The sequence below is a fragment of the Erpetoichthys calabaricus genome, chromosome 9, assembly GCF_900747795.2.
Source record: "Erpetoichthys calabaricus chromosome 9, fErpCal1.3, whole genome shotgun sequence".
In the NCBI taxonomy this organism is placed as follows: domain Eukaryota; kingdom Metazoa; phylum Chordata; class Cladistia; order Polypteriformes; family Polypteridae; genus Erpetoichthys; species Erpetoichthys calabaricus.
In genome coordinates, this window is record NC_041402.2 from 96,046,782 (window position 1) to 96,073,648 (window position 26,867).

The window sequence follows — 26,867 nt, forward strand, 5'->3', positions numbered from 1 at the left end:
TTCATGTTTGAAGGTACGGAGGACAATATACTGTATAGGTATCCTGATCATAAAGACAGAATAACATTTAGGTTGATCCTATGGCTGTAGTACATGATAGGTTGGAGGGTGAGTTATGTTTTAAGATATGAGGGGAACTGTGGATCTTACAAAGTGAATTTTTACCTAGGTGAGGTAAGCCAGGACAAAGGACTGGGCAAGTGTAGAATAAAATTGGGGTGGGAATGTCTCTGTGGCTGCACTAAATGACAAACTGGGATGCAAGACTTGAGAAAGATCAAAGGACTAGTTATTGTACGATATGGATTTATGGAATACAGTGGCCAAGGACTGAGCAGTCTATTAGCAGAAGCAGAATAAGATTTGGATTGGTCACATGCTATGGATGTCTTATAGGACAGACAAAAGTGCATGTTATTAGAAAATTACTGGGGTGGAGGTGAGGACATTATGATGTGAATTTTGGCAGAATGAGGAACTGAGCAAGTTTACAAAGGATTAGGAAATTTAGAGACAGGTTTAATAAACATTTGAGGGGCAGGTGCACCTGTTCCTTTTTACATCTATAGGGCAAGTTATGAGAAGAATAAGGGGACTGCAGATGCCACAGACTGGAATGGGAAAGCTGGCATCAGATTGGGGAGCATGGTGGAAAGGGTATAATACATTTTAGACTGGATCTGTCCTATGGGTCTGGTACTGGACAGTCCAAGATGTGAATTGACACTATGATGAGAACTATGAGAGCATGTGGGATGACAAAATAGATAGACATTAAAGGCACTATATTATAAATAGATGTGAAAGGCACTGTATAACAGATAGATGTGATAAGCACTATATAATAGATTAGTGCTGATACAGTTTGTCCCCCAAAAAACTGCACCCAAATTTTCTTCACTTGCCACCATTGTCATTGACCAATTTTTGGAACATTTTGATGACGACATTGATAACAATGTGTGCAAGTCATAAGCTTTATTCATGATCCTTTTGTAGCAAGAAGAATAATATCTTCCAGTCACACTCTGATATGAATGACTATCTACCTGTACAGTATACAGGTGGAGTCCTGTTATCATGAAACTCATGGGACCATAAAAAATATTTTGTTATAATGGAAATTTTGTTATAACGAATATGGAGAAAATATGTATGGTATTATGACTGAGGCTGCCAGCGATTCGCCTGTATCTAACGGCAGCAGTGCAAGGACAACTCCATAGCTGCTCTGCTGCGTCTGGTAAGCAGTAAACCAAGGGAAAGCAAATGGTTGTTCTCTGCAGAATCAGGGTTACCGTGTAACATGTTTGTCGCACAACCTTTAATATTTAACACCTGGCTTTCATCTGCTCTTCCTCACACTCTCCTGATCTGTCTTATCCAGACCGTGTCTGCCACAGCGGTGATTCCGAACCAATGGTGTTCTTCTAATCTGAACATGGGAGCTAAAGCAGAACAATCGCCTGTCCTTCAGCTCCTAACAGCTCCTGTTTTGAATGAAGTCTTGAGATTATACCTGCCTTCACAGTAATAAAGTACCTGTATTTCCCTTGAAAACCTGGACTCACCTTCCTGTTTCTTGTGCAGTTCTGTGACCAGAGCTTGACAATACCTAAAACACAGCACTTTTTAAACTGAAAAAAATATTTTATTTGAAAATGGGACATTAGATGTAACTTTATTTATTTATTTTTTTATTTCTTTCCGCCTCAAACTTTTCACCAAGCATTAATCGCCATCTTTCCTAAACAAAATAAGGACTTATTACAATGTGCATCATATAGACCATTTTCACTTCTGAATAATGATGTTAAGATACTCTCCAAAGTTCTTGCTTGAAGGATTGAGAAAGTGCTTCCTTTCGTAACATCACAAGACCAAACTGGATTTATTAAAGGCAGACACTTAGCTTCCAATCCAATCCAATCAAATAAATATGCCTGTTTAAAGTAATATATTCACCCACAAAGTCTAATACCTTGGAGATATTATTATCCTTGATATGGTTGAATGGAACTAACTTTTTACCATATTGGAGAAATGTGGGTTTGGCCTGGACATTTGTGCATGGATCAAACTACTGCATACCATTCCAGAAGCTTCAGTTTCTATCAACAACATTAATTCAGACCACTTCAAACTAGAATGTGGTACTAGACAAGGATGCCTCTTGTCACCACTGCTTTTTGCAATCGCCATTGAGCCACTGGCAGTTCACTGTCGAAATGCTTATGAGATAAAGGGGATTATCAGAGAAGGACTTGAGCACAACATTTCTCTATATGCAGATAATATCATACTGTATATATCAGATCCACAAAATACTGTGCCTGCAGTTCTAATAGTACTAACAGAATTTGAATAAAAGTGTACTCTTTCCAATGAATTCTCAAGCACACAATATTAGATTGGACACCTTCCCTTTTATCATCGCAGATCAGTTAAAATACCTAGGGGAAAACATCTCAAGTAAACATAAAGCTCTTTATCAACAAAAGTTTGCCATCTGCATGGGAAAAAAATAAGCAAGATTTGCATAGGTTGTCTACTCTTCATCTCACTTCAGCTGGAAGAATTAACATTGCCAAGATGAATATCCTTCCTAAACTTATGTTTCTATTTCAAAACATTCCAGTATACATTATTAAATCATTTTTTAAGAAATTGGATTCAACCATAACGTCATTTATTTGGAATTCAAAACATTCACGTATCCAAAGGGTGACCTTACAAAGACCAAAGGTGGAAGGCGGAAGGCGGAAGGTGGCATGGCTCTACCTAACTTTCAATTTTATTACTGGGTGGCAAATATACAAGCTATAAAAACCTGGACATCGACACAAATAGATGAACATACACAGGCTTAGTCCACAATAGAAATAAAATCCTGCAGTACTTCTTTATATTTCTTGCTTTATACAGAAGTAAGTACAAGTCATCGCCAATATACTAACAACCCAATTGCGCTTCACTCACTCAGAATATGGAACCAATGTAGGAAGTATTTTAAGATAGAGAAGCTTTTATGTGTGGCAGCTCTGCACAAGAACCACCTTTTTCCACATCTGAAACGTATGCAGTTTTTAATGTCTGGAAAACATTCCAAAATGTTTCGAGGGCAAGATCCATCCTGTGATGTTGCAATCAAGTTCCAGACTCATTAGGCCATATATTTTGGGCATGCACCTAATTAACATGATTTTGGACCAAAATTTTTAATTGCCTTTCAGACAGCCTCCTAATCAACAGCTGTGTTTGGTGTACTTCCAGATGGGCTTAAAGTGGAGAAGGACAAACAAACTGTAATTGCCTTAACTTCACTATTGGCACGTAGACTTATCTTGCTCAACTGGAAGAATCCTAACTCTCCTATTTTAAGGCAGTGGGTAACTGATGTTATATATTATCTGAAATTGGAAAAAAATCTAATTCTCACTTAGAGGATCTGTACAAAACATTTTCAAAACCTGGCAGAATCTAATCAGTAACATTTTAGAGTAAGTATTTAAACTGAGGAAGATGATTCTCTCCGCTGTTTTTGTTCTATTTATTTTTATTAATTTATCTATTTACTTATTTCTACTAGTTTAAAGTTTTACTTTGATGGCCTAGCTCTCTTTCTCATGGGTGAGAGTTGATTTGTTTCGAGCCTAGTTTTGTTAAACTTGACTTGCTTGTATGGAATGTTATTTGATTTTAATTAAATCAATAAAATGTTTAAAAAATAGAAATACAAGTATTAAAATACAGAATCAAAAACAAGACATTAGATTAATTTTTTATTAGAAATACGTGTTTGAACACATAATGAAAATGAGACATTTTTTTGGTTCTGTGGAAATACAATTTAAAGTGTTTTTTATGCATGGGAATTGTTACATATGCATTATGTTCACTTTTTATTTTAAAACTTCAGTAAAAACAATATTTGGAATGAACTTTTCTTCAAGATCGCATTGAATTTTGATTCCGTGTGTGGTCTAACAGCGTGATAATGCAGTGTATAACTGGCCGTGAGTGAATATCATTTCTTTGTCTCTTATAAATAAACCAATGTTTTCAAATGTTTGTCCTTGTGATTAGTTAATTGTCATTGCAAAAGCTATTCTCATGGGAAACTGTAAACGTTTTTTTAATACGAATGGCATATCAAGATATCCTTTTTGCCCGAACACCATGTCCAGTTCATTCTAAAAAAAAATAAGACTTTCTGATAAAACAATCTATACGAAAGTGGGAATCTCCTGAGCCGATGTGGCCGGTTGCATTGTTCTCAAGAAGTTGCGAATTTCTGGCCATGGTGGCTTGCCCGTCATTGTAAGAAATAAATCTGGCTGACCTATAGTTCTGGACATTGCCATTGCATCATGATATAACTGTTGCAATGCTCTTGGACTACTTTGATATGATGATGGTAATATTACTGCTTTACCTATTTTGAATTTGTCTGAACTATTGATATTTGAATTGTGAACATGATCAATGAGACCTTGCATATATTCCATTCTAAGTTTAGCTTGACTTGATTTAATAAAGAAGAGATGATTAGCTGCGACTTTTACAAACGCATTAATAATGTTATGTTGTGATAGACGTTGAGATTATAGAAGTGGGTTAAATACACGGGAACGTATCGCTAATTTAGACCCGAAATATTGTGTGGGTGTTATTCCTTTTTCTGAATGCGTTTGTTTCATATTGCACGACCATCCTGTTTCGCCATCTGGGAAAAGCAAAGGAAAGTGTAAAGGGTCGGCATGTGGCTGAATGTGGCGATGTATTTAACAGAAATGACGAACCGTGCTTTGCCTTTGGATATGCACGAATATCTGCTCTGTCTTTGATATGTCTGTCTTTTGAAATTATTATTGCTGATAATTCGTCACATGCTGGTTTATTATAAATGTGACTGATCTTTCAGATTCCCATAGAAATCCAAGACAATTTCTTTGTCCGTGTTTTCGATCGTTTAACTCTTTCGATTCTATGTTGCAGCGCTTCTCCGTGATCACAAATATACACTTGATCAAATTGTGTTTTTTTTTTTCTAAATTAAACTTGTTGTAGCTTTAATTGTTGCCGGACCACAGATTCTCATAGCGTATGGTCCATTATTGTGTAAATCCACTTTTGTGCATTGAATGATGCTAACGTGAAAAGATTATTGTAGACGCGTATATTTTGCCTATAGTGTTTGTGGATTTCCCGTTCACCAAACAACAAATCTTTTAATTCTCACGGAAACACCTGTTCATTGGGAAGTAGCAGTAGTTTTCCCTGATGGCAACACAAATTTGCCGATTTACAAGTCTCCGACTTAAACTTTAAAGTCTTACAATATCTACATACTTCCGACATATCACTTATGTCCATATATTCGATCTGTGTTTGCTGTTCCATTATTTCACCGAGTAATACTTTCTGTTTGTTAGCGTGAATGCGATCTGTAGTGTCTTTATTTTGACACTTTTGAATTTTAGTACTGTCATATTTTTGATCTTGCTCTCTGTGTGTATGGCGCAAACGTGTTTGTTGAGTCTTTCGAATTCCAGTGCTTTCATAATCAGTAACCTACTCTGCATGTGTATCGTGCCACCGTTTTTGAACGTCTGTATGAAGTTCTACTGTGTCTTGTACTCTTTGTTTTTTATTTCTGACCCCGATTGGACCTGCAAGGTTTTTAATTCCACCTGTTCTGGGCTGATTATTACTGTCCTTAGTTTGCGATGTTGAATATAGAGTTGTTCTTGTTAGCGTTCTTTTCTCTCCATCGCTCTTGCTCTTTCTTCTTCGCTTTGTCGTTTATGAAGTTAGGGTGGGGCAACAACTGAGAGGTTAGATGACCGTGATCTTGTTTGACAATGTTTGTAAGTAGGGCATGACTTGCCTAGATAACCGTCTCACGGGAACATGCTTCCAATGGATGTCAGTATGACGTGACTTGACTGTGTCGCGCGAAATGAAAGTGTCTCTGCCTCTCTGAAGTGTTTCTCTATCTCTCTTCAAGATCACGTCTCGTTGCAGGATTTTCTTTATAACAGAGAGAAATACAGGTAGGAAAACACAGAATGAAAATGAGTTTTTGAGATTAAGATGAAGACATGATTCCAATATGCTTTCGCCACATAATTTTTCTTCATTCCGGAACTTCAACTTTTTCCATCCATCCATCCATCCATTTTCCAACCCGCTGAATCCGAACACAGGGTCACGGGGGTCTGCTGGAGCCAATCCCAGCCAACACAGGGCACAAGGCAGGGAACCAATCCTGGGCAGGTTGCCAACCCACCGCAGGACACACACAAACACACCCACACACCAAGCACACACTAGGGCCAATTTAGAATCACCAATCCACCTAACCTGCATGTCTTTGGACTGTGGGAGGAAACCGGAGCGCCCGGAGGAAACCCACGCAGACACGGGGAGAACATGCAAACTCCACGCAGGGAGGACCCGGGAAGCGAACCTGGGTCCCCAGGTCAACTTTTTCCAGGATTGTTAATTTTTCTTTCAGCATAAATTGATGCTGTTTCTCACTTTGAGAAGTGATATGAAACTCGAACATTATGGTATCTGCACACAACAGAACTACTCATGTGGCCGCTCGAAGGAGCAGTGACACAGAATTTGGCTATGTGTAAGATGACGCGCCTACACACTTGCTGAACCTGCCCTAGACTGGAAATTTCGCAACAGACTGTCTCTCACTTCATCGCATTATCTCCGATGGCCATTTTTGGTCAAAAAAACATTTGTTATAGCCATAGAGACAATGCACGCAAATCTGTCCTGGTCCCCTAAAAATACTATATAAGGCAGCAGTGTTAACCACTCTGCCACATGTAGAATTGAATAATGTTTGTAAGGGTTTCCTCCCACATCTCCAAAAAAGTGCATGTTAAGTTAACTGGTAATTCTAAATTGGCCATATACATGCAATGAACTGACACGCTGTGCTTGGCTGACCATGGCTTTTTACTGCCTTACATCCAGTTCTGCCAGAATAGGCTCCAGCTTCCCTCAACCTTGAATGGGTATGATAATATTATTTTATGCTATTATTATAATAAAATTGATTCTTGTTTCACCTATTACTAAAAGGGCATCTGGTTGAAAGCTCAATATGCTAAAAATTAATTGAAAGGTCCTGCATCTAAAGGTTTCTAGCAACAGAAGAAACACTATGGAGGTAACAGTATAAAGAGCCTATCAAAAGTTGCAGGAAAGAAAGAAGCCCACCTTTATACATTTTCTTACAGGACAGTGTTGAAAGAAGGGTCTCCTAGATAGGCCTGATTCCAGGATATCTAACCCATTGTACAGTTGTACTAATATGGCAGGCAATTTTAAAAGTCTCGCAAAATTGGTCCTTTTTATACAATATATCCATCAGAACCAGGACAAGAGATCACTTGTGTTTTACTTGCAAATTGCATTTGTGTTTCAGGATCAGCTACACTGCAGACCTGTACTCCATGCATCTTCCCCTCCTCCAGGCAGCCACATGTATCAGCACTGCAGCAGGCTGGTGCTGCTATCAGGTAAGTATGCTTTGCGTGTGCTGTGGGTGCTGTGTAAGGGTAGAACCCTAGTGAAAGAGAATCCTTGAATAAAGAACAGGAAACAAGTGCGCTGTACCTCCTCTAATGATTAACACTATTACAAGTAGAGATACAAAGTACATTTTTTTTAAAACAGCTGGGGCCTCATGTATAACGCCGTGCGTAGAACTCACACTATAACATGGCGTAAGCACAAAAGCGGGATTGTGCGTACGCACAGAAAAATCCAGATGCAGGAATCTGTGCGCACGCATACTTTCACGTTCTTCTACTACATAAATCCCGATTTACGTGAAAAGTAACGCACGTGCACGCGCCTTCTGTCCCGCCCCAACTCCTCCCAGAATTACGCCTCTTTGAATATGCAAATCAATATAAATAGCCTTCTGTGAAAAGACAATGGGAAAAGCACAGGGGAAAATATAAGAATTTCAGCGAATACCAAGTGGAGGCAAAGGAAAAACGTACTATTTGTTGGTTTAAACAGTGGTATAATCAACAAAAGGAACTTGATCGAGTGACAGAGTGTCGGAGAAACTCGAAGGCTCAACTTCACAAAGTCGCACAGTACCCGAAATAAAAAAGAAATCACATATCAAAGTCGCCGTGAAAAAGCGAGTCGTAGCCCACCGTCTGAGTGTCATATGAAAGCTTATTAGGGTACAGACAAAAAAAAAAGGCATACAGTAGGGAAAAAAGCACGAAATGTCAACTTTAATCTCGAAATTTCCACTTTAATCACGTAGTTTATTTTGCCATTAAAGTAGAACATCATAAACTTCATCTTAAAATCGTTTAATTTACTAGTTTCTCAAATCCCATTGTAACTAAAGTGGCATGTTAAATGCTTTGTTCTGTATTTGATCTTCTATGTGCTCTATGTGTATGAATCACTACCTGCTTTTTAAACGGGCTTTCTCTTTCTCCGACAGGACACATAATCCATTACATTCTTGATATTACAGCTCTCTGAATAATTAAAATACTGAGATGTATACGTGATATCTTTTTCATGATGATAGGAATGAAAGCATGTTATTAAACATGGGAACACGATGGCGCAGTGCTTGTTCATGTCTCACGCAAGAGGCTTGCTGCACCATGCGCAACCTTCAGTTAAATAATTTATCACAGCAGTACTGTCTCTTTCAAACGTACTAACCTCCAATTCCTGTCCTTACTTTTCTTTCTCCAAAAACTCAATCGCCACACAATAAGCTATGTAATAGACGTGAAGCCATCTGTAAGCTTAGAACTTCGATTCTTCAAAACTTTTAAGGAACATTGAAATATCTTAGTAGTACGTGTTTAATTATTATATCTGTCTATCTTTCCAGTGTCGCGTCAGCACCAGCAAGAATACAGCGCAAGGCAGGAACAATTACTGAACTAGCTAGCGCTGCGGCACCGTGTCCTCACATGTTTAATTATTAACAATACAGATTATTTAAATGAAGTTAAAGTTTTATCTGTATAATATAATCAACATGTTTTGCTGCATTTCGTCTTAGAAATGAATACCGTCATCACATGTAAATACGCGCTTTATAAAGTGGCGCAGGTTGTGCAATATTATAACTGTAGTGCAAGTTTACAGTGGGGTAAATTGTACTTATAAGTACAAACAGTTCTACAAGGAGCACTTGATGGACTGATTTAGTGCCTTTAGAGTTCTTGGGACGAAACTGTTTCTAAACCGCGAAGTCTGTACAGGGACTAAAGCGTTTGCTGTGGCTCAGGCAGCATCTGCTTCATGCTGTGTACCGATAATTCTCTTTCCAATCAGCTGCTGCTGTGATTTCCCACTCAGATACAGTGATATAAATACTCCGAGTGGTGCAGTGAGAGTAATGTGGAAAAAGATGATCTGCCGTGGCAACCCTTAACGGGATCAGCTGAAAGAAGATGCAGTGAGAGTTACAATGCTAAAGCAGTTATGGTATTTGGAATACTATGGCTATTCCCTGGACCATTATATTGCTACAGGTTAATTACAATCAGATGCATTACACTAATAAACAATATGCAGTTAATTTCAGTGTATTTATAAAGCCGCGCCAGGAATGTGGATTTAAGAAAGAAAGGGTGATCACACAGGAACAGTAGCACTGCTTTGACGCTGGGTGCCGCCAGTCTGCAAAACCGGGCGGATAAATTGCGTACGCCAAGGAATGAGTTACCGTGGAAATGTGCGTGGCTTTATGCCAAGTTTAGGTTTTATACATCGCGATTTGAGCGTGGAAAGGTTTGTACGCAACATTTCTGTGCGTATGCACCGTTTATACATGAGGCCCCTGGTGCACGGGTAGGTTACATACATTGAACGGGCACCCTTCTGGTTTAGTGTTTAACTCCTTAAATATTATAAAAACATTGCCTATTACCTCCAAGCCTACAGATGGTGGCAGTGGAATGCATGGACAACTAATTCCCAGTTTAACAAGCTGGTTTCCAGAGGCTACTACTTTTTCAGGTGCCAATATTTGCCACTCTCTTTTTCAGGGGCTAATATTTGCCACTATCAGCTACGTATAGTGAACAGCCTGGACCCCTTAAAACCAACGCCAGAATTAGGTTTAAAAGTCAACTGTGTAATAACATGGAAGATGAATGTGTGAAGACTCACTGGTGACAGTAAAAGAGGTAAGATGAGGTCAGGAAAAGTGTGAAACTGGGGGAGCCATTTCACTGGACATGCAGGGATAAAGGTTGTTTAACACAGGGGTAATGGGGAAGCTACATTCTCCTTTTTATTTTCATTTTCTTTCTTACTTTATATTTTTCCCTTGATGATCCATCCCTTGTGTGTTTTACTGAATAAGTACTATGCTTTTGATAAATCATTATTCTCCTAAGTTCTGCTCCCTAGGGGATGTTCCCCTTTTACACAGTAAACTCTACAGAAGAGACATCCTCTAGTTATGGAAATAATACTTTAGAATGTTTTTGCATAAGGTATCTTTAAGTAACATAAATATTTATTAGTCATTCCTTGAAATACTAACTAAATTGTTTCTTTTGAGAATGAAAAAGCCTTTCCTTTTAATTTTGTTTTCTTATTTTTTTACTTAGAGTGCCATATTCGAAAACATGTGGATGTTTAATGGAGCCACAAATGACTGTTCACAGCAAATTATCTTATTATTGATTTTATTGCAAGCACACTTCTGACACAAGATAAATGCAATTTCTTACCAGGTATAGGATTCAAAGAATTCTTACTATTGTGTGTCTAAGTATAGGCTATTAACCAGCTGCCACAAAAAAATGTAAATGTGTGATTTTGAAGGAAAAAAGTAAATATATAATAACACAGCATCTGGCAATATCCACCATCCATCCATCTATATACTGATACCATATACTTGGTGTGGATGAAGGAACTGACCCGGCTTGGGATGCTAGTCCAACTCAGAGATGTAGTGTTTGATGCCAATATGTTTATGTGATTGCATCCTTGATTTTGTTCTGTTTCACTGTTTAGCACCCTATGCCGTATTTTAAATAATCCCTTAAACAATTTTTAGGAGTAAGAAGTTCCTAAGAATAGGAAATCATTTTCATGAAGAGACCTTCATGGGTTTCAGAAGGTTATTGCAGCTATGAAACAGTCCTGGGATTTACTGTAACTGAACATCAATGCGGAAATGGAAAAGAAAGGATTTTACCTCTCAACTGGTTGTGCTTTTTTTTTCTTCAAAATTTTGCATACTTAATTCTCTGTTTTAATATACTGCCATTAATGTGATTTTTCACATCTTGATTGTCTGCCTCACTTGCTCTGGTCCATCCTTAGTTATGACTACTGATGCCCCTGGATTAAATAAGGTTACTTTGATGGTCGGTCTGAGGCATCACAACCTCAACTTCTATAATGGATTTCAATAACTTCTGGTTCCTGTTTCTTTTGCTTATAGCAATTATGTGAGTTGTAGAGTTCAGTCTCTGTTGATGTTGCTACACTCTTAACAAAAATTGGAGGTGATTGTGATCAGACAATCAAGGTCACATATAAAATTATATTAACCAACTAGCAACCAAGGTGGAAAAATGTAAATAGGGTCCAGGGCACAAGATATTGCAAGGCAAGAAACACATCCACAACTGAAAATGTGTAACTAAGCAATGGGCCTTCAATTCGCAATGAAGAAAATTGCTGTCTAAAATAGGTTGGCTAAGTCACACCATCCAATAACAGTATCATGACATGAACAAGCATTTAGAAACATTGTATTGTCTTCTTTTACTTGTATCATTTAGTTATCTAATAGTACATTTTTGTTATATATACCTACCCTTGCCATTTCTTATTTGCAGTATCTTTAACATATTAAAAAGATCTGTTAATACACTGTGTTTTATTTTTACACACATGTGTATTCACTGTGAAAAAAACACAATATAAAGATCACCTGATTGAATAACTGATTGGATGATAGTGAATCAACCTGCATCAGGTATTTTTTTCTGCACTGATATAGGCAAACACATTGATTTTACTGTCTAAAGGAGAAAATGGGAATAAGTACTGAATTGCTAAACAATTTAAATCTGCTTAAATTTCACATCAACTTTTAATTAAGTATTAAAGTCAGATTTTTTAATTATCAAAATGTGAAAATTACCTTCATCACAAAAAAGAGCAGCAGAACAAGGAAGACACTTATTTTAGGGTGTATCCAAACTGACGAACGTCCTAATAGGTGGGGTGTGTCAGTGTGCTTCGTCCATGTGTAGTTGTCAAAAAGAGAGCTAATAGCTTCCCGAGGCATTAGCTGTATGGAATAAAAAGAGACAAATGTAATTATTGTGAAACACAGTAAAAGTTTAGTTGACATATGTTAGGGTAATGGAGCTATGATTTACATTATGTGAAGTGAGAGCATTTTGTAGCTGAAAAGGTCAGTGTGAAGAACTGAAGAAAAGGAGATAAATTTGAAAAATGCTCACCTCTCCAGCCATAAATTGACCAAAACCAGGAGGAAAAGTCAAAGTGGATATTACAAAGGTAACAACTCCAGGATAAATTAGTCGGCTGAAAAACAAAATACAAAAAAAAAAAAAAGAATGCTGATAAATTACTTTGTTTTTGAGTATGGAATTAGGTGTCTACTGATCATATTTGACATATATTGTAGTTATTAATTTGTCCTTAGTTGTGTGAAGCAGTGCTTATCAGTCTTGTTCCTGACAAGATAATTGATCAGTTGTTTTAGGTACGTTCGCTTAAAATGTGAAAGCACCTATTATTGTTCTCATGTCTGTCTGTCTGTCTGAATGAAATAATCAATGTCATAGTGGTCTTATTTCACTAAAATTCAAGGAAAAATTTTCAGAAAAGTTCAGCCTTCACTATGATATCTCGAATATGACATACTGTAGTAATATTTGGAATCGGAAATTCTCCCACTGAAAAAGAATCATTTATTGTAAAACAGGGAAACACTCTTTGCCATCTCAATTACTGAGAAAGGTTACTTCAGCTTGTACATATTCCTCTTTTGCAAGTCTGATAGCGACTGCCCACCGTAAAGTATATCATTAATACAAGTTATTGAAATAGTTGCAGAATCACACGCACAGCCAAAAATGGTGACATCAGCTGCTTACGCACAGGTGGGCAGACTTCAATGTAAATTTTACCCTTCCATTGTGTACTTTCTTTTAAGTTTTATGTTTAAGAGATATGAACTACAATTCATAGTATTTTAGTATTAGGTGAAAAATGTCAGGCTTCTAGAGCACACAAAGGACAAGAAGAAGAATGTCAAAGTAAGCCAAGGTCATAAAAGGCAGATTAATAGTTCTACAACACTAGATTTATAACAGTAGTGTCTTAACTAAAAATCACAACATGAAATGTGTAGTTGAAAACTTAACTGGTAAGTTTAACACCAGAATTATATAATGAGACAACATGCAAGGGTTTAGAGAACTCTTGAAATATTCACCCCCATATCTGAGTAAACGAGAAAGTCTAGGGGAGACCACTCCTGATTTTTTATCTCAGGTGTGTGATTAACAGTTGTATGTAACTTATACTTGGAGAGTCATCAAAACCGGAGTACAATTCCTGATTTAGGCTTATTTCTTTAACTATAGTATCTGATATTGCAAAATGCTTTAAAATCACAAATTGTATGTCTGCTTATACACATAATTAATTTTTTAAAGAAATAAACAAAACTTAAAAATGTTTCCAGATATACCTTAATGTTACACTGTGTACAGTACATTTTCAAACTATATACACAATGGATTTTATTTAATATAATGAAGTATATTCTGGCAGTATTGAGCACAGTCCATCATAAGTCACATTCATGCATATACCCACAGGCCAATTTACCTAACATACCCATATTGTGTTCATAAGATTTATTAATGGATGCTTTGAAATCAATTCAATATTCTGTCTGGTGCCTCCTAACTCACCTGTATGAGAAAAACAGATTATATACTGTTCAACTCAACTTAATATCTATTAATGCAAAAAGTTAGGCTTTTTGGGGTTTCCTTCTATTTTTGGCCCTCTAGACATGAAAAACCCTCATTTTAGGCCACTTCTGGATCATGTTTTCCACAGGAAATTACATCCTTATGATAAAAAGTAAACCAATAGGTGCCTTTAGCAAAAAATGATCAAAAAACCTTGAAGATGTGCATGCCACAGAGGTTCATGGGTCAAAGTTACTGCTTTTCCCAAAACTTAAAAAAATGGGGATCAGTTATATTGGCATGTGGTGTGTCATTTTATGCTCTTTTGGGGTTGATAATCATAAATATATTATATTTGATATTTGATTGTTTACCAGTGTGTGGTGTTCCGGGTTAGCTTCATGCTCCTTTGTCACTGCCAGGATCCTCTTCAACCCGGAACCATTGATAGTCATTAACCAGGATGAGCCAAGCAAAGGAGGACAAATACATACAGCAAGGGGTTGGTGCTAAAAGTACTCAGTGCTTCTATTAAGATTAATCAAATAGTCAAACAGAGTTTAAATAGTGCAGTGCATCTACTTCTAATAAATAAATAAATAATCCATAAAAATCCATGTAAAGGTGGAGGTTAAAACAATCCAATAAATAAATATCCATTTAAAATTAGGTTAAAATCATAAGGCAGGAATTTGTTCAATAAAACTCTCACAAGTCCCTGTCCATAATTTCTAAAAACCGACTCCTCCTCTGATTACCCCAGATAGGATCCTACAGCCAGAGGAGATGTCCTTCTGACAGACACAGCTAACCTTTCATCACAGGCTTGGGTCACTGCTGTCCCATGGGTTCCTAAACAATGGACTGTGCCTTGCCTCGCTCCTTTGTCTCTCACTGCCACTCCTTAGCCTTATGCGGGAGCCCCCAACAAGCATCAGGTCACAGTAGCTACCCCAAGAAATGCTAATCTGAAGTGACACTCTTAAGCTCCCTCAAGTGTCAGCCCTATACTCCTCCTAGGTGCTCTCCTTGTGGCTGCCTGCCTCCTTTCCTCTGCACACTGGTGGCTCTGTATCCTGCTGTCTCCATAATCCCCTTTAAACCTCTGACTCTCTTTCTCTCTTCTTTTCTTTTTTCTATTACCTTCTTTTTCTTTTCCATCTTTTCCATACCCTCTTTGCCATGCAGGCTCCTTTTTATCTTCCTACCTGATTGATTGTGGGTGTGATTCACGTCTACCTCTGAGGTGTGAATGAGGCACCTGATTGACCAGCTCGCATTTGTACATGTGCAATCAGATAAGCACCCCAATCAAGCCTGGAGTGAAGTGTGCTCATGCCCACCTGCACCCTTTTTGAGCGTGCATGCTCTGGGATTCAATTACCTCTTATTGCACGGTGGTCCTAGCCATCTAAGCGCCACTCCCAGAAAGTGAAAAATTATACATTTTAAAATAAGCATGTGGAATATTATTTTGGACTATTTCAAGGTAAGTGTTTACTAATATTATTATATTATTTTTAATTTGTGATCATTTATTATGGATGTAGCCCACTATGGACCTTTAGACCTTTATCAGAGGGTGAAAAGTAACAAATTTCTATTACAATCATGAATGGTTAGACTAATTTAAATTGAAGCACACATTTTAATATTTCAAAAATTTGATGCAACTATAGTTGTGCATTATGTACTTGTTCCTTTTTTTCTCTGTGTTTTTTCATGAACATCCTACATTTATCCCCATTTTTTGGGGATTTAGGAAGAAAATAAGAATTCCTGGAGAAAAAAAAAGACAAGAAGCACCACAAGACCTTTTCATTGGTCAGTGGTTATCATGGAGAGATTCATACCCAGAACTTTGGAGTGGGAGTCAATGCCAACTGCTATGTCAATAAATACTGAAAATTCAAAGTTTTAGCATACAGAATGGCAACACATTTACTGTATTCTTATTAACTATTTTAATAAGTTTACTTGTGTTTTCTGAAGAAATTTTTGCTTTCAGGTACATTTCTGCCTTATATGACTTGCTTGAATTAAACTTATTTATTTTTAATAACTTTTTTTTTGTTCTTTATTTCGCCTTATACAATTTCTTGTATTAGGAATTTGTTAGTTTTCGCATACCCCTTGGGGTCAGAGCACAGGGACAGCCATTGTATAGCGCCCCTGGAGCAATTACAGGTTAAGGGTCTTGCTCAAGGGCCCAGCAGAGTAGGATCTCTTTTGGCAGTGACAGGGATTCAAACCGGCAACCTTCTGGATGCCAGCGCAGATCCTTAGCCTCAGAGCCACCACTCCGCCCAAATGATTAGATGATGAACTTGAGGAAATACATTTTGTGTAATATTACTCTTAGGAGCAAATATGCAATAACCGTAAAGTTGCTCTGTACAGCCCATGGCTGATCTTTCTTCCAGCTTCCCTTTGACAGCAAAGCCTTCTGGGAGGGTGGAAAGCTTAGTGTTGCTTGAAGGGGTGAGAGCAACTAGCAGAAAATATAATATATGAGTTAAATATAGAAGATTTAATGGTTGTTGAATGGCAAAACATAGTTAAAGGCCAAGAGCTAAGGACAGTAGCCAGGAATTTGTAAAAGCTGCTGGCTTTCAGAAACAAAACAGGAGACTTCTTTGAGAGGCAGGTGACATAGTACTGTGGAAGAATAAAGACAAAAATCAACAAATAGGAAGTACAATTTTGAAACACAAAGGAAAAAGTAAATCCAGATAGCCAGGACTCTGTGGAACACAAGGGATGCTTGAACCCTTTTTATGTACACACACTTCTGTGAATTTGGATGAGCAATGTCTTGGAAAAGCTAATGCATTCTTTGCATTGAGATTGCTCATTGAGATGCCTCAAGAGAATCAGAATGGTTTGTATATGGCGTTATTATTGATTTAGAGAAATCTATGATAGATGGATCCTCTTTAAGTTCTTACCTCTTTGACCTGGTGCATGCTTTTTGCTGATGACATTGTGTTGTGTAGAACAAGAAAAGAGGAAGTGGAGAGGAAGTTGGAGGAATGAAGAAGGGCTTTGGAAGATAGCAGATTGAAGATGAATAGGATGAAGATAGAATGTTTGAGGCTTAATGATGATCAAGATTCAGAAGTAAATCTTCTGTGAGAGCTATTGAAAAATGTAAATATATAGGATCAGTTGTAGCCCAAGATGAAAAATCAGATGCAGAGATAACCTATACAGTGCAATGTGGATAGAGCAATTGGAAGAAGGTATCAGGAGTATTGTATGATCAAAGATTTAAGGCAAAGGCTAAAGGTAAGGTTTTTAAAATAGTGGTAAGACCAGCAAAGATGTATGGAGCTGTGACTTGGGCAGTAAAGAATGTGCAGGATAAGAAGTTAGATGTAGCAGAAATGAGAATGTTGAGATGGATGAGTGGAGTTAGAAAAAAGGACAGAATAAGAAATGGGACAATCAGAGGTACAACAAAAGTGGGAAAGATAGTTAAGAAAGTATCAGGAATATAGGTTGAAGTGGTCTGAACATATGATGAGGACAGTCAATGAATATGTGGGCAAAAAAGTGATGGGAATAGAAGTACTGGGGAAGAGAAAGCGAGGGAGGTCAAAGCAGAGGTGGGTGGATAAAGTAAAAGAAAATTTGAAGGTAAAGGATCAAAGTGGGGAAGAAGTGCAGGACCAAGCTGTTTGGAGAAGGTTGATCTTGAACTTAGATCCCACTTGGAAGTGAGTAAAGATGAAAGTAAGAAGAAGAAATCCAGAAGAAGCTGCACATGGAAGGTGTAGCCAAAAGCACACAGAACTAGTGTGTTATCTGTGTCTAAGTTTTGTCAATATGATATATGATATACAGTACAGTATCTGTAAACATAATCTGTACCATCATCTTGGAGTGAATGAAGCACAGGTGAACCCCGATGGAAAAGATGAAATGCCTTCAGATGCCTCAAAGCATGTTCTTTTCCCTTTGAAGACGTAGCAATGTTACAAGTAAGACATCCCTAAGTGGGAAACTGGAAACTGTAGGAGTTCAGCCAATCATGTGATGTTGACCTCACAAGAGAGTTGTGTGACTTCATGGGAGAAATAAAAGAGTCAACGATAGAGGAAGAAACTTCACCTGAGAGACAGATACAGATGTCTTCCTCTTACTAAAAAGACCTGCTCTGATAACCAGGAATGGGCTATTGAAACACTTACATTCGACAGAATTTACTACAGAGAAACGTAAACAGTTTCTCTATGACAACAAGTAAAGGCTTAGGTGTTGTTAGCCTGCTATGAAATATATTTGATATAATTGGAACTGTTTCCTTTCCGGTAATAAATTAAAATCCCATGTGGCTGGAGGGAACCTTTAATGAAACATTTTGTGTTTTGGCTGGTTGAGTGCCTCCTGATGGGCACAATGTCTAATATATATATACTGTATATGTACAGTATATACAGTATACCATATACATTACAAGATATATATGGTATATATAGAACTATGTTTAAATATTTTATCAGTTTGAGAATTACAAAACATATACATTTATTCTAATAGAATAATGTTACTTATCAACTGGAAGACTGAATTTAACAGTAAAGAGTAGTTCATAAAATTTGTAAAAGATGGATAGGTAAAGACATGGCAGTGTTTTTTTTTTAATAAAGCATGAGCACAAATATTTAAATGTAATTCACATTCAATCAATTTTTTAATTTGATTAATCCAATGACATGCTTGTGGAGAATAAGGTACCATTCACAATAGTACGTTTTCATTTAAAAATGCAGACATTTGTTCTCAGCATTTTCAACTACACAAAAAAACAAATACTTCTGAAATCACTCTCCAGAGCTGGACACATCTAAAACACTAGCATGGCACTTCAGTGTGGATGGGTGAAAATGAAGATTTATGAAAACACAGACTCCATTGCATTCTGGTTGGTTCATGCTTACTACATGGCTCTTCCCTATTTGCATCTGTCTCATTACAATGCCTCATTACCTGATTGGCCACCTTTTACCACAGAAAAACATATCCCAACATAACAGGAATGAAGAGTTGCTTTCCATTTAACTTGTGTTGTTGCTTGCTTGTATGTATCTGAATTGTGTTTTGTGTGATTTTTAGAATTGTGGTCAAGTGACCACTCACACTACACAATTCAGTCACAACAGTACCTTTAGGCAGCATCAGGCACAAAACAGGAGCATTCTGAGTGGGGTAAGAATACAAGATGGATGGAGCAATTAAAAGTTCTCAAGAACCTAGCATATCCATGTTAGAATGCTGACACAGAGAGAATCTGCAAACTCTACACATGGAGAGATGAGCCAGAGAACATGGTCAACTGGAACTGTGAGGCAGTAGAGTTAAACACTGCACAGCCACATTGGCCTACTGTACCACTATTGTATGATTCAAATGTTACACATTTTGTTTTGCTGGTTATTATGGTTTAAGACTACAGTATATCCATATGAAGGTATGCATATTAAAACATTTTCAGAACCTTAACGTTTTAAGCAACGTACATAAATCTACTTTCTTAACTTGTTTTATTCCATTGCAGTTACTTCGAGAGTTGGGGCTTATTCTTTCAGCGAGACACAAACCAATCTGCATTCGTCATAGAGTGGAGCTAGGAAGGTGGAAGTTGCAATTGTGTCATTTGTGACTTCTGTGTGTTCACACTTCCCTGGTGGAAATGTAAACATGGATACCCCCATGAAAGCTGGTGTTTCAACAACAAATGCTAACAAACAGTTGTATAGTCTGGATTGAAGAATAAAACCATGAGCAAAAATAGCACAAAAAGTATGTTGTCATGTTTAAAAAAGATTGTTATGTTCTTGGCCCCAATAAATACAACATAGTATTATTTCTGCTTGGAAGCTGCAGTTAAAAGACTGCACCAAGCAACTATTGAGTGCAATGTACGAACAGTAGCACATAACAAACTTACATCGGTTAACCTGTTACTGTTCATTCTGTTAATATTATTGTTTACCTTCTAAATATTCAGTATTACAGAGTGAGGTGATTTATTTAAAGTAAACTCTTCTAATAAATAAATTAAACCTATTAAGTGTTACTGTATTTCCTGACCACAGTACACATTACCACATTATCATCTTGAATTGATGTCATAATTTGTAGTAAGATAAACTCAGACTTGAGAGACCAAGCTCAACTCTGCGAGTAGGAAGTTCAGATCACGTTTTCATTCTGTTTTCCAAGTTGGAGATCAGAAATTACGAGTTCTGAGTTTTAGTTGAATGCAGCACAAGCCTCAACAGGGCATCATTTTCACCCCCATACTCTTCACAGGATTAATTTTGAGTTACCATTGAACCTAACATACAAGTCTTTAGAGTGCTAGAGGAAACCAGAGCACCAGGAGAAATCCCACACAGACAGTGTCTGGGATGGAATTCAAAAATAAGTCACAGGAGCAGTGAAACAGCAGCTTGAACAACTTTGCCACCATAGCCTTAACAGTATACAATATTCCTAATAAAAAGTGCACTGTGAGATGTTGTGATATGTAGATAACAATTTGGAGCTTTCATAGTTTGCAACTGAATTATGTCATTTTGATGATGGAGGTTCATCCACAGTGGGAATTACATGTACTTTGTTGTAGGGACTGAAATGATGAACTCACAGATTGAGATTCTGCATTGACATTACTGGAATTGCTTGACTGAGTTAATGTTTAACAATTTGTCTTTGCCTTATTTGATTAGGTTAAGGTTTGATGGATAACGAGGAGGCATGGCTCAGAGTTCTCTGAATGATCATGCCTAATTACATAATAAATAAGTGTTTTGTCTTTACATTGAGAATTATATAAGCTGCTGTGTGCCTCTAGAGAGACTCTGCAATGAAGAATTGTGCCACCTAGACTGAAAGGCCATCCTAAACGTACTGCAGCTACAAGACTTCAGGTTGTATACTTTATTTAGTATTTAACTTACACTGAATGAATAAAAAGTTTGTCTTCTCTGCTATTATTACTGTGCTTTATCTAAGTGAAGGTGTTATTTAATATTTTAGTTTGGTGTATATGCTTCCATATAATAAAGAACTTAAAATTTAAGGTTAGTGTGAGAATTAAAGTATTTTACGCGATAATATAGTTGACAAGCACTAAGTAAAACTCTTCTGATTCAAAGGGATTTAGTCTATTTATTTTCAAAATTAAAAAACAAACTTTGCCAAATATTAAAATGTACTCACTGTTTGGTAAGAAATTTTGTTAGCACTGTCTGTCGTCGAATGAACAAAACAACTTGTCGGTTCAGGTAGACAAAGAAGGCACCAAGGAACCCACAGGAAATGCTGAAAGAAAAGAACAAAATTAGTTATTAGTTATTATGAATACAGGTAGTAGGCAATACAAAAATGCTCATTCATCCACCCATTCGCTTCCTATAGATTATAGGACTGTTTGGAGCCAAAGTCTGTCATAGCAGAACATCAAAAATCAGCCTTGTATGGGACACTCTCAGGCAAAACCCACATTAACTTACCTGTTGTAACCAAGATGCCATTTGTTTAACACTAGAAGCAGGACAAATGGTATTAGACAAGAAGATGACAGTAAAAGTAAAGGCTTAACTGAAAGAAAGTCAAAAAATATCACTAAAAGTGAGACAGAAGATGTAGCCAAGTAATGAGATCAGATGTCCAAACCATAACTATACATTAGATCACTTTATCTAATAAGTGTAATACACAAGTTGTTATCAAAAGGTTTTGTATTTTAAAGGAAAGTTTAGATTATGTATGTTGTGTACACATATAATATAGCATGGCCTGTGTGATGTCATAGGGTGTTTGAACTGTGTATTATGAGCCCAACAATGGCCATAGTAACTATAAGCAACATGGCGACATCCATAAAAAAAAAATCCATTAAATGAAGGGAGACAATTTTAAAACAAAATAATTTAACCATGTCAGCATTAATTCTGAGCCTGACTAAGCCTCTGAATTCTATGTTATTGTGGTTAAGACGCACTTGGGGTGAAGGTAATGATCAGTTTTACAGTGTTAAGCTCAAATAACTCTCAGGACAGTATTCTGTTGTCATCTAGTGGATGAAATAACATCATGCACCCAAAAACATGAATATTTTTATGCATTCTGACACTTTATGGTAACTCTATGATAACTCATTGATATTCATGAGTGTGTGGAGACTGATCCAAAGCATTGGTAGTGCCAATGTGAAATGGTCATCAGATTTTGACATAGATAGTGAAACTGATGCATATGGCGCTGTATGACCAAACTACCATGACATGCCTTGTGAATTTGGTCAAGTAAAACTTCACCGTGGTGCAACAGTAGCCAAAAAAGGAAACTGATTATGATCAAGTGCAAGGACAAGAAAGACGTTAGCCCTCTAACCAATGTTCACAATTCAGTAACTGTCACGGTGTAAGGGGAAATATGGAAGTCACTAGATCTTGCACTATGATAGCCTACAATAACACATTTTACCATCTCATGCACAAGCAACAAAAAATATTATAAAATAATCGTGCAAAGAAACATGCTTCTACAGTCCTGAATGCAATGTCAGACTGTGCATTGGCGACTGTTTCAAAACATATTACATGATGGACCTGTACTAAATTTGCATCAGTACAGTAGTGTATGCTAGACATACCTTTCCTACTATATTTATGTTGTTTTGGTATTTACAAGTTTCTTTTACATGTAATAACATTTTTTCTTGTTGAAACTAATTCAGCATTTTTGACTAATTTTTCTGAGGTTAAACATAACATTAAGAAAGTTAAGAGATAATAATAAAAAAATTGTGAACGTAAAATTTCCTAAATGATTAAAACAAAAAGAAAACACAAAACCCCAGATCAGAACATGAGAAAGACTAATTTGTCAAAAACTCAGAAGCTAAAAAAATCAACAGAACCAAAACAAACATGAGAAGGTCCTGAAAAAAGTCTATATAATAAATGGTCCAAGAACATTTAGAATCTAGTAACTTGGACACAGAAAGTACTGTGAAACAATCTTCTATATCTTGCTACACACAATAACACACGCTAATTCCAGGTTTTCTCAGTCTGTTAGTGTCCTATAGGTATCCCACCAAACATTAAAGGTTTCAGTTTTTTATTTATTTCTACATATTAGGAAGCAAAGCAGAAAGAACGCAGCTTTATATGCAAAGAACCCTTCCTAGAATGTAAGGGTGTTTTGTCAAGCTGTAATTCTACAAAGAACCACACAATCCAGTAAACAACCACAAAATGCCATTAAAGAACCATTATTTTTAACAGTGTGGACACAGAAATCCGATCTTTTCAAATGAGATTTGAGCCACTTTTATATGCACTTCTAAAAATGTGATGTACTGTACACTACCTACTAGCGCATTCATTTTGTAATTTTTAATACCACAAGTCATCTCTCAAATATGATGTGTGTTATTGTTGGTGGTGCAGATGACTTGTGCACCAACATATTAATGTGTAATTGCATGCAGTTTCGAAGGACAGACGCGTTCATAATTTGGTGCTTGATTTCCTCTTCATTCTTTAAACATTCAGACTCTTAGATCATCACTGAACTCACCTGTGCTCTGTCCCACCAGTTGAGGAAGCTAAAAGGTACTCCGAGAAAGACTTTAGCACTGAGACCTTTACGTTGAGATTATGGTTTGTCTAATCATTTCCTCTTACTTCACGATGATACCGCCTCCATCACTTGCTTCAAAATCATAACCTTCTGCCTGCCTCTGACCTTGTCCTGCCCTTTATTAGCCCAAAGGTTGCCTTATTTTCTCTCAATTCTCAATGGCACTCTGTCTTTTTGAGAAGTCAGATAATCCTTGTCATATGTTGGATTGCTTACCTTATAGAACTACCATTGCGTATTGTCTGGTTCCTAACAGGTTGTCCTAGGTTGTCCTTCTTTCTCTCTCTCTCTCTCTCTCATACTTTTTCCTCTTCACGGGTGCCAAAACACATAGATTTTCCTAGTCTTTCACAACAACAACAGGACACACTGCCCCCCTGGTAATATAGCTCTCTTTACACCTGGCATTATGACATTTGACATCCCTGTCACTGTATGCATCCCTTCTTTTTTGGGGTGAATCTGTGTCCTACCCTCCCTTTTTACCCATTAAAACTTGAAAGCTGACTGGAAGAACCATTACTGTATATACCTGTTTACTCTTAGTTATCAAAAGAAAATCCTTTTGTATATTTAGTGTAGGATTCAAATTATTCTTTTGTAGGTTTGCATGAATATGCAAGCTTTCGAGGCAACTCAGGCCCCTTCTTCAGGCAAGATGTAATACAGAAACTGGAGTTCCCTATGTTTATATACACACTCTAGGACAAGAAACAACATTGGTAAATCTTTAAATGAGAAATTTTAAATGTAAAAAATTAATAGATTCATTCAGGCTAGGGTTAATTTAACAAGAGAGAGAAGAACAATGTATGGTCAAGATCTCTGGATAATGTAAACAATCCTCATATCTGACCATAAAACTCTTGTCTCTATTCAATCCATGTTGTAATGTATTAAATTTTAGCATGAGTTTAACTTTAAAAGAACTTCAGCCAATACTAAACAACGACCAAACACTGAAAAATGTATTTCCTGAACCTCCCCTCCTGGCATACAGACAACCACCAAACCTTCAACAACTAATTGTCCGAAGCTCCCTAGGTGAACCAACAGAAAATAGCACATCTCCATGCCTACAGAAAAGATGCAAACCATGTGCCCACATCTATGATACAGACCGTATAGTTATACCACACTGCCGACTTGAACATCACATAAAGGGATCATTTTCCTGCAGATCATCTAATGTTGTCTACCTAATTTTCTGCATGAAATGTCCTGACACTGTACTCTATGTGGGAGAAACTGGACAAACACTCCGCCAGAGAATGAATTTACACAGGTTCCACATTAAACATGGCAACACAGATGTTCCTGTAGCGGCCCACTTCAACAGCCATGGACACTGTGAGAGGGACTTTAAAGTCAACTAATGGGCAACTTCAAAACACAGCAAGAGAGAAAAGAATGGGAAGTTAAACTCATGCTAAAATTTAATACATTATAACATGGATTGAATAGAGACAAGAGTTTTATGGCCAGATATGAGGATTGTTTACATTTCTCAGAATGACAGACAACCGGTTTACAGATCTACATTGTTTTGAAAAAACTCATTACAAACTTCAAAAGACTTTGTTGGACAGTTATCTTATCCAGAGATCTTGACCATACATTGTTCTTTTCTCTCTTGTTAAATTAACCCTAGCCTGAATGAATCTATTATTTTTTTACATTTAAAATTTCTCATTTAAAGATTTACCAATGTTGTTTCTTGTCCTAGAGTGTGTATATAAACATAGGGAACTCCAGTTTCTGTATTACATCTTGCCTGAAGAAGGGGCCTTAGTTGCCTCGAAAGCTTGCATATTGTAATCTTTTTAGTTAGCCAATAAAAGGTGTCATTTTGCTTGGCTTTTCTCTACATTCATAATGGCTAACACAATACAACACCCTAGTACTATAGGTTTGCATCACAAACGTGATTAATTCTTTTGCAACATTTTAGATAATAAACACAGATTTCTTTGGCATCTGTTCTAAAAGGGAGCTTTATCTCAGAAAATATTTTTCTTTGAAAGCAAATCATTAGTGGAGAAACTACAGTTAGTACACTCACCCAATGACTGCAAAGGCTGGGAGCTCCTGAAGGTCAAATGGGAATTCCATGCGGAAATTAGTTCGAAACAGGGCTGTTATAGTAACTACACAAAAAGAAAGAAAAAAAAAGCAAGTGAGTAATACAGAATGTAACCTGAATAATTTATGAGATAAAACTGAGCTAGAAAACCTGTAATGTACAGTAATTCTTCAAATTTGTCACTATGCAATGATAATTTAAAATGAATACTGTAAATGCAGTATGGATTTTCATAATGATACTTTCCCTAGAAACTGTGGGGCTGTTGTAGATCGTGCACAGCCATATACATCTGACATGAAGGCACTGTATGAATGGAGATTTACTTGACACCATGTTTTTCATCCATGAGAGGAAACCAGACTCAATCAAAAAAAAGCCACTTAAACATGGGGAGAAACTGCAAACTCCACTCAAGCAGAATGGAAGAATCTATAAATTAAAGTGATGTGATTAAGATCATATGTAGATCTTGTAGCAGCTTATCCTCAACCTTTTCAGGCTCTCAGGGTCACTGTAGAGCCTACACAAAGGATCTAACCAGTTTTGTTGCTGAAGATCTGGATAGGTGACGAATCTACACTTTGGCATAAGAAGGCCATGCTTAATCCAAAATGGGATCAAGTGGCAATGCCAGTAAAGGCAAACTCTGTATTGGGTATAGTATACTTGTGGAATCAGCAGTTTTAATGGCAGGTGGGGTACAATGCTTTTATAAATTATAGTTCCTAGCTGTATCAACATTTCTGATTAGATTATTTTTACACTGTTTAATTTCCAATTAACACTTTTGATATTTCTGAACTTTTTTATTAGTCATTTTAAATTTTTTTATAGTGCCACACAAAGCATACACTGTCACAAGGTGTCTTATAAAATAAACAAGATCATATTCATCATTTATTGAAAAATTCAGTGAGGACAATTAAAAAAAATATGTAAACACTTTACTTCAAGTCAAATAAGAATGATGGATTGGCCGATACAGTGAGAACCTTGGAGAGGACATGATACCCTTCATTTGTAAAATAATCAAATGAACAGGTATAAATATGAAGTTTAAAGCTACAACTGTTCATACCGCCCAGATACAGGTTTAATGTTCTTTGCTATGA

General features: G+C 36.9%; 1 protein-coding gene across 3 annotated transcripts in view; it reads right to left on the reverse strand.

Annotated features, from left to right (window-relative positions):
• clcn1b (chloride channel, voltage-sensitive 1b) overlaps positions 1-26,867 on the reverse strand; it is a 242,144-nt gene that overhangs the window by 81,612 nt on the left and 133,665 nt on the right. For all 3 annotated transcript variants that reach the window (XM_051931704.1, XM_051931705.1, XM_051931706.1), the window contains 4 exons: positions 25,732-25,816; positions 21,237-21,338; positions 12,519-12,603; positions 12,194-12,343 (listed from right to left, as the gene is read on the reverse strand). In XM_051931704.1, the coding sequence (XP_051787664.1) occupies positions 12,194-12,343; positions 12,519-12,603; positions 21,237-21,338; positions 25,732-25,816 (422 nt within the window). The remainder of the gene's footprint in view (positions 1-12,193; positions 12,344-12,518; positions 12,604-21,236; positions 21,339-25,731; positions 25,817-26,867) is intronic.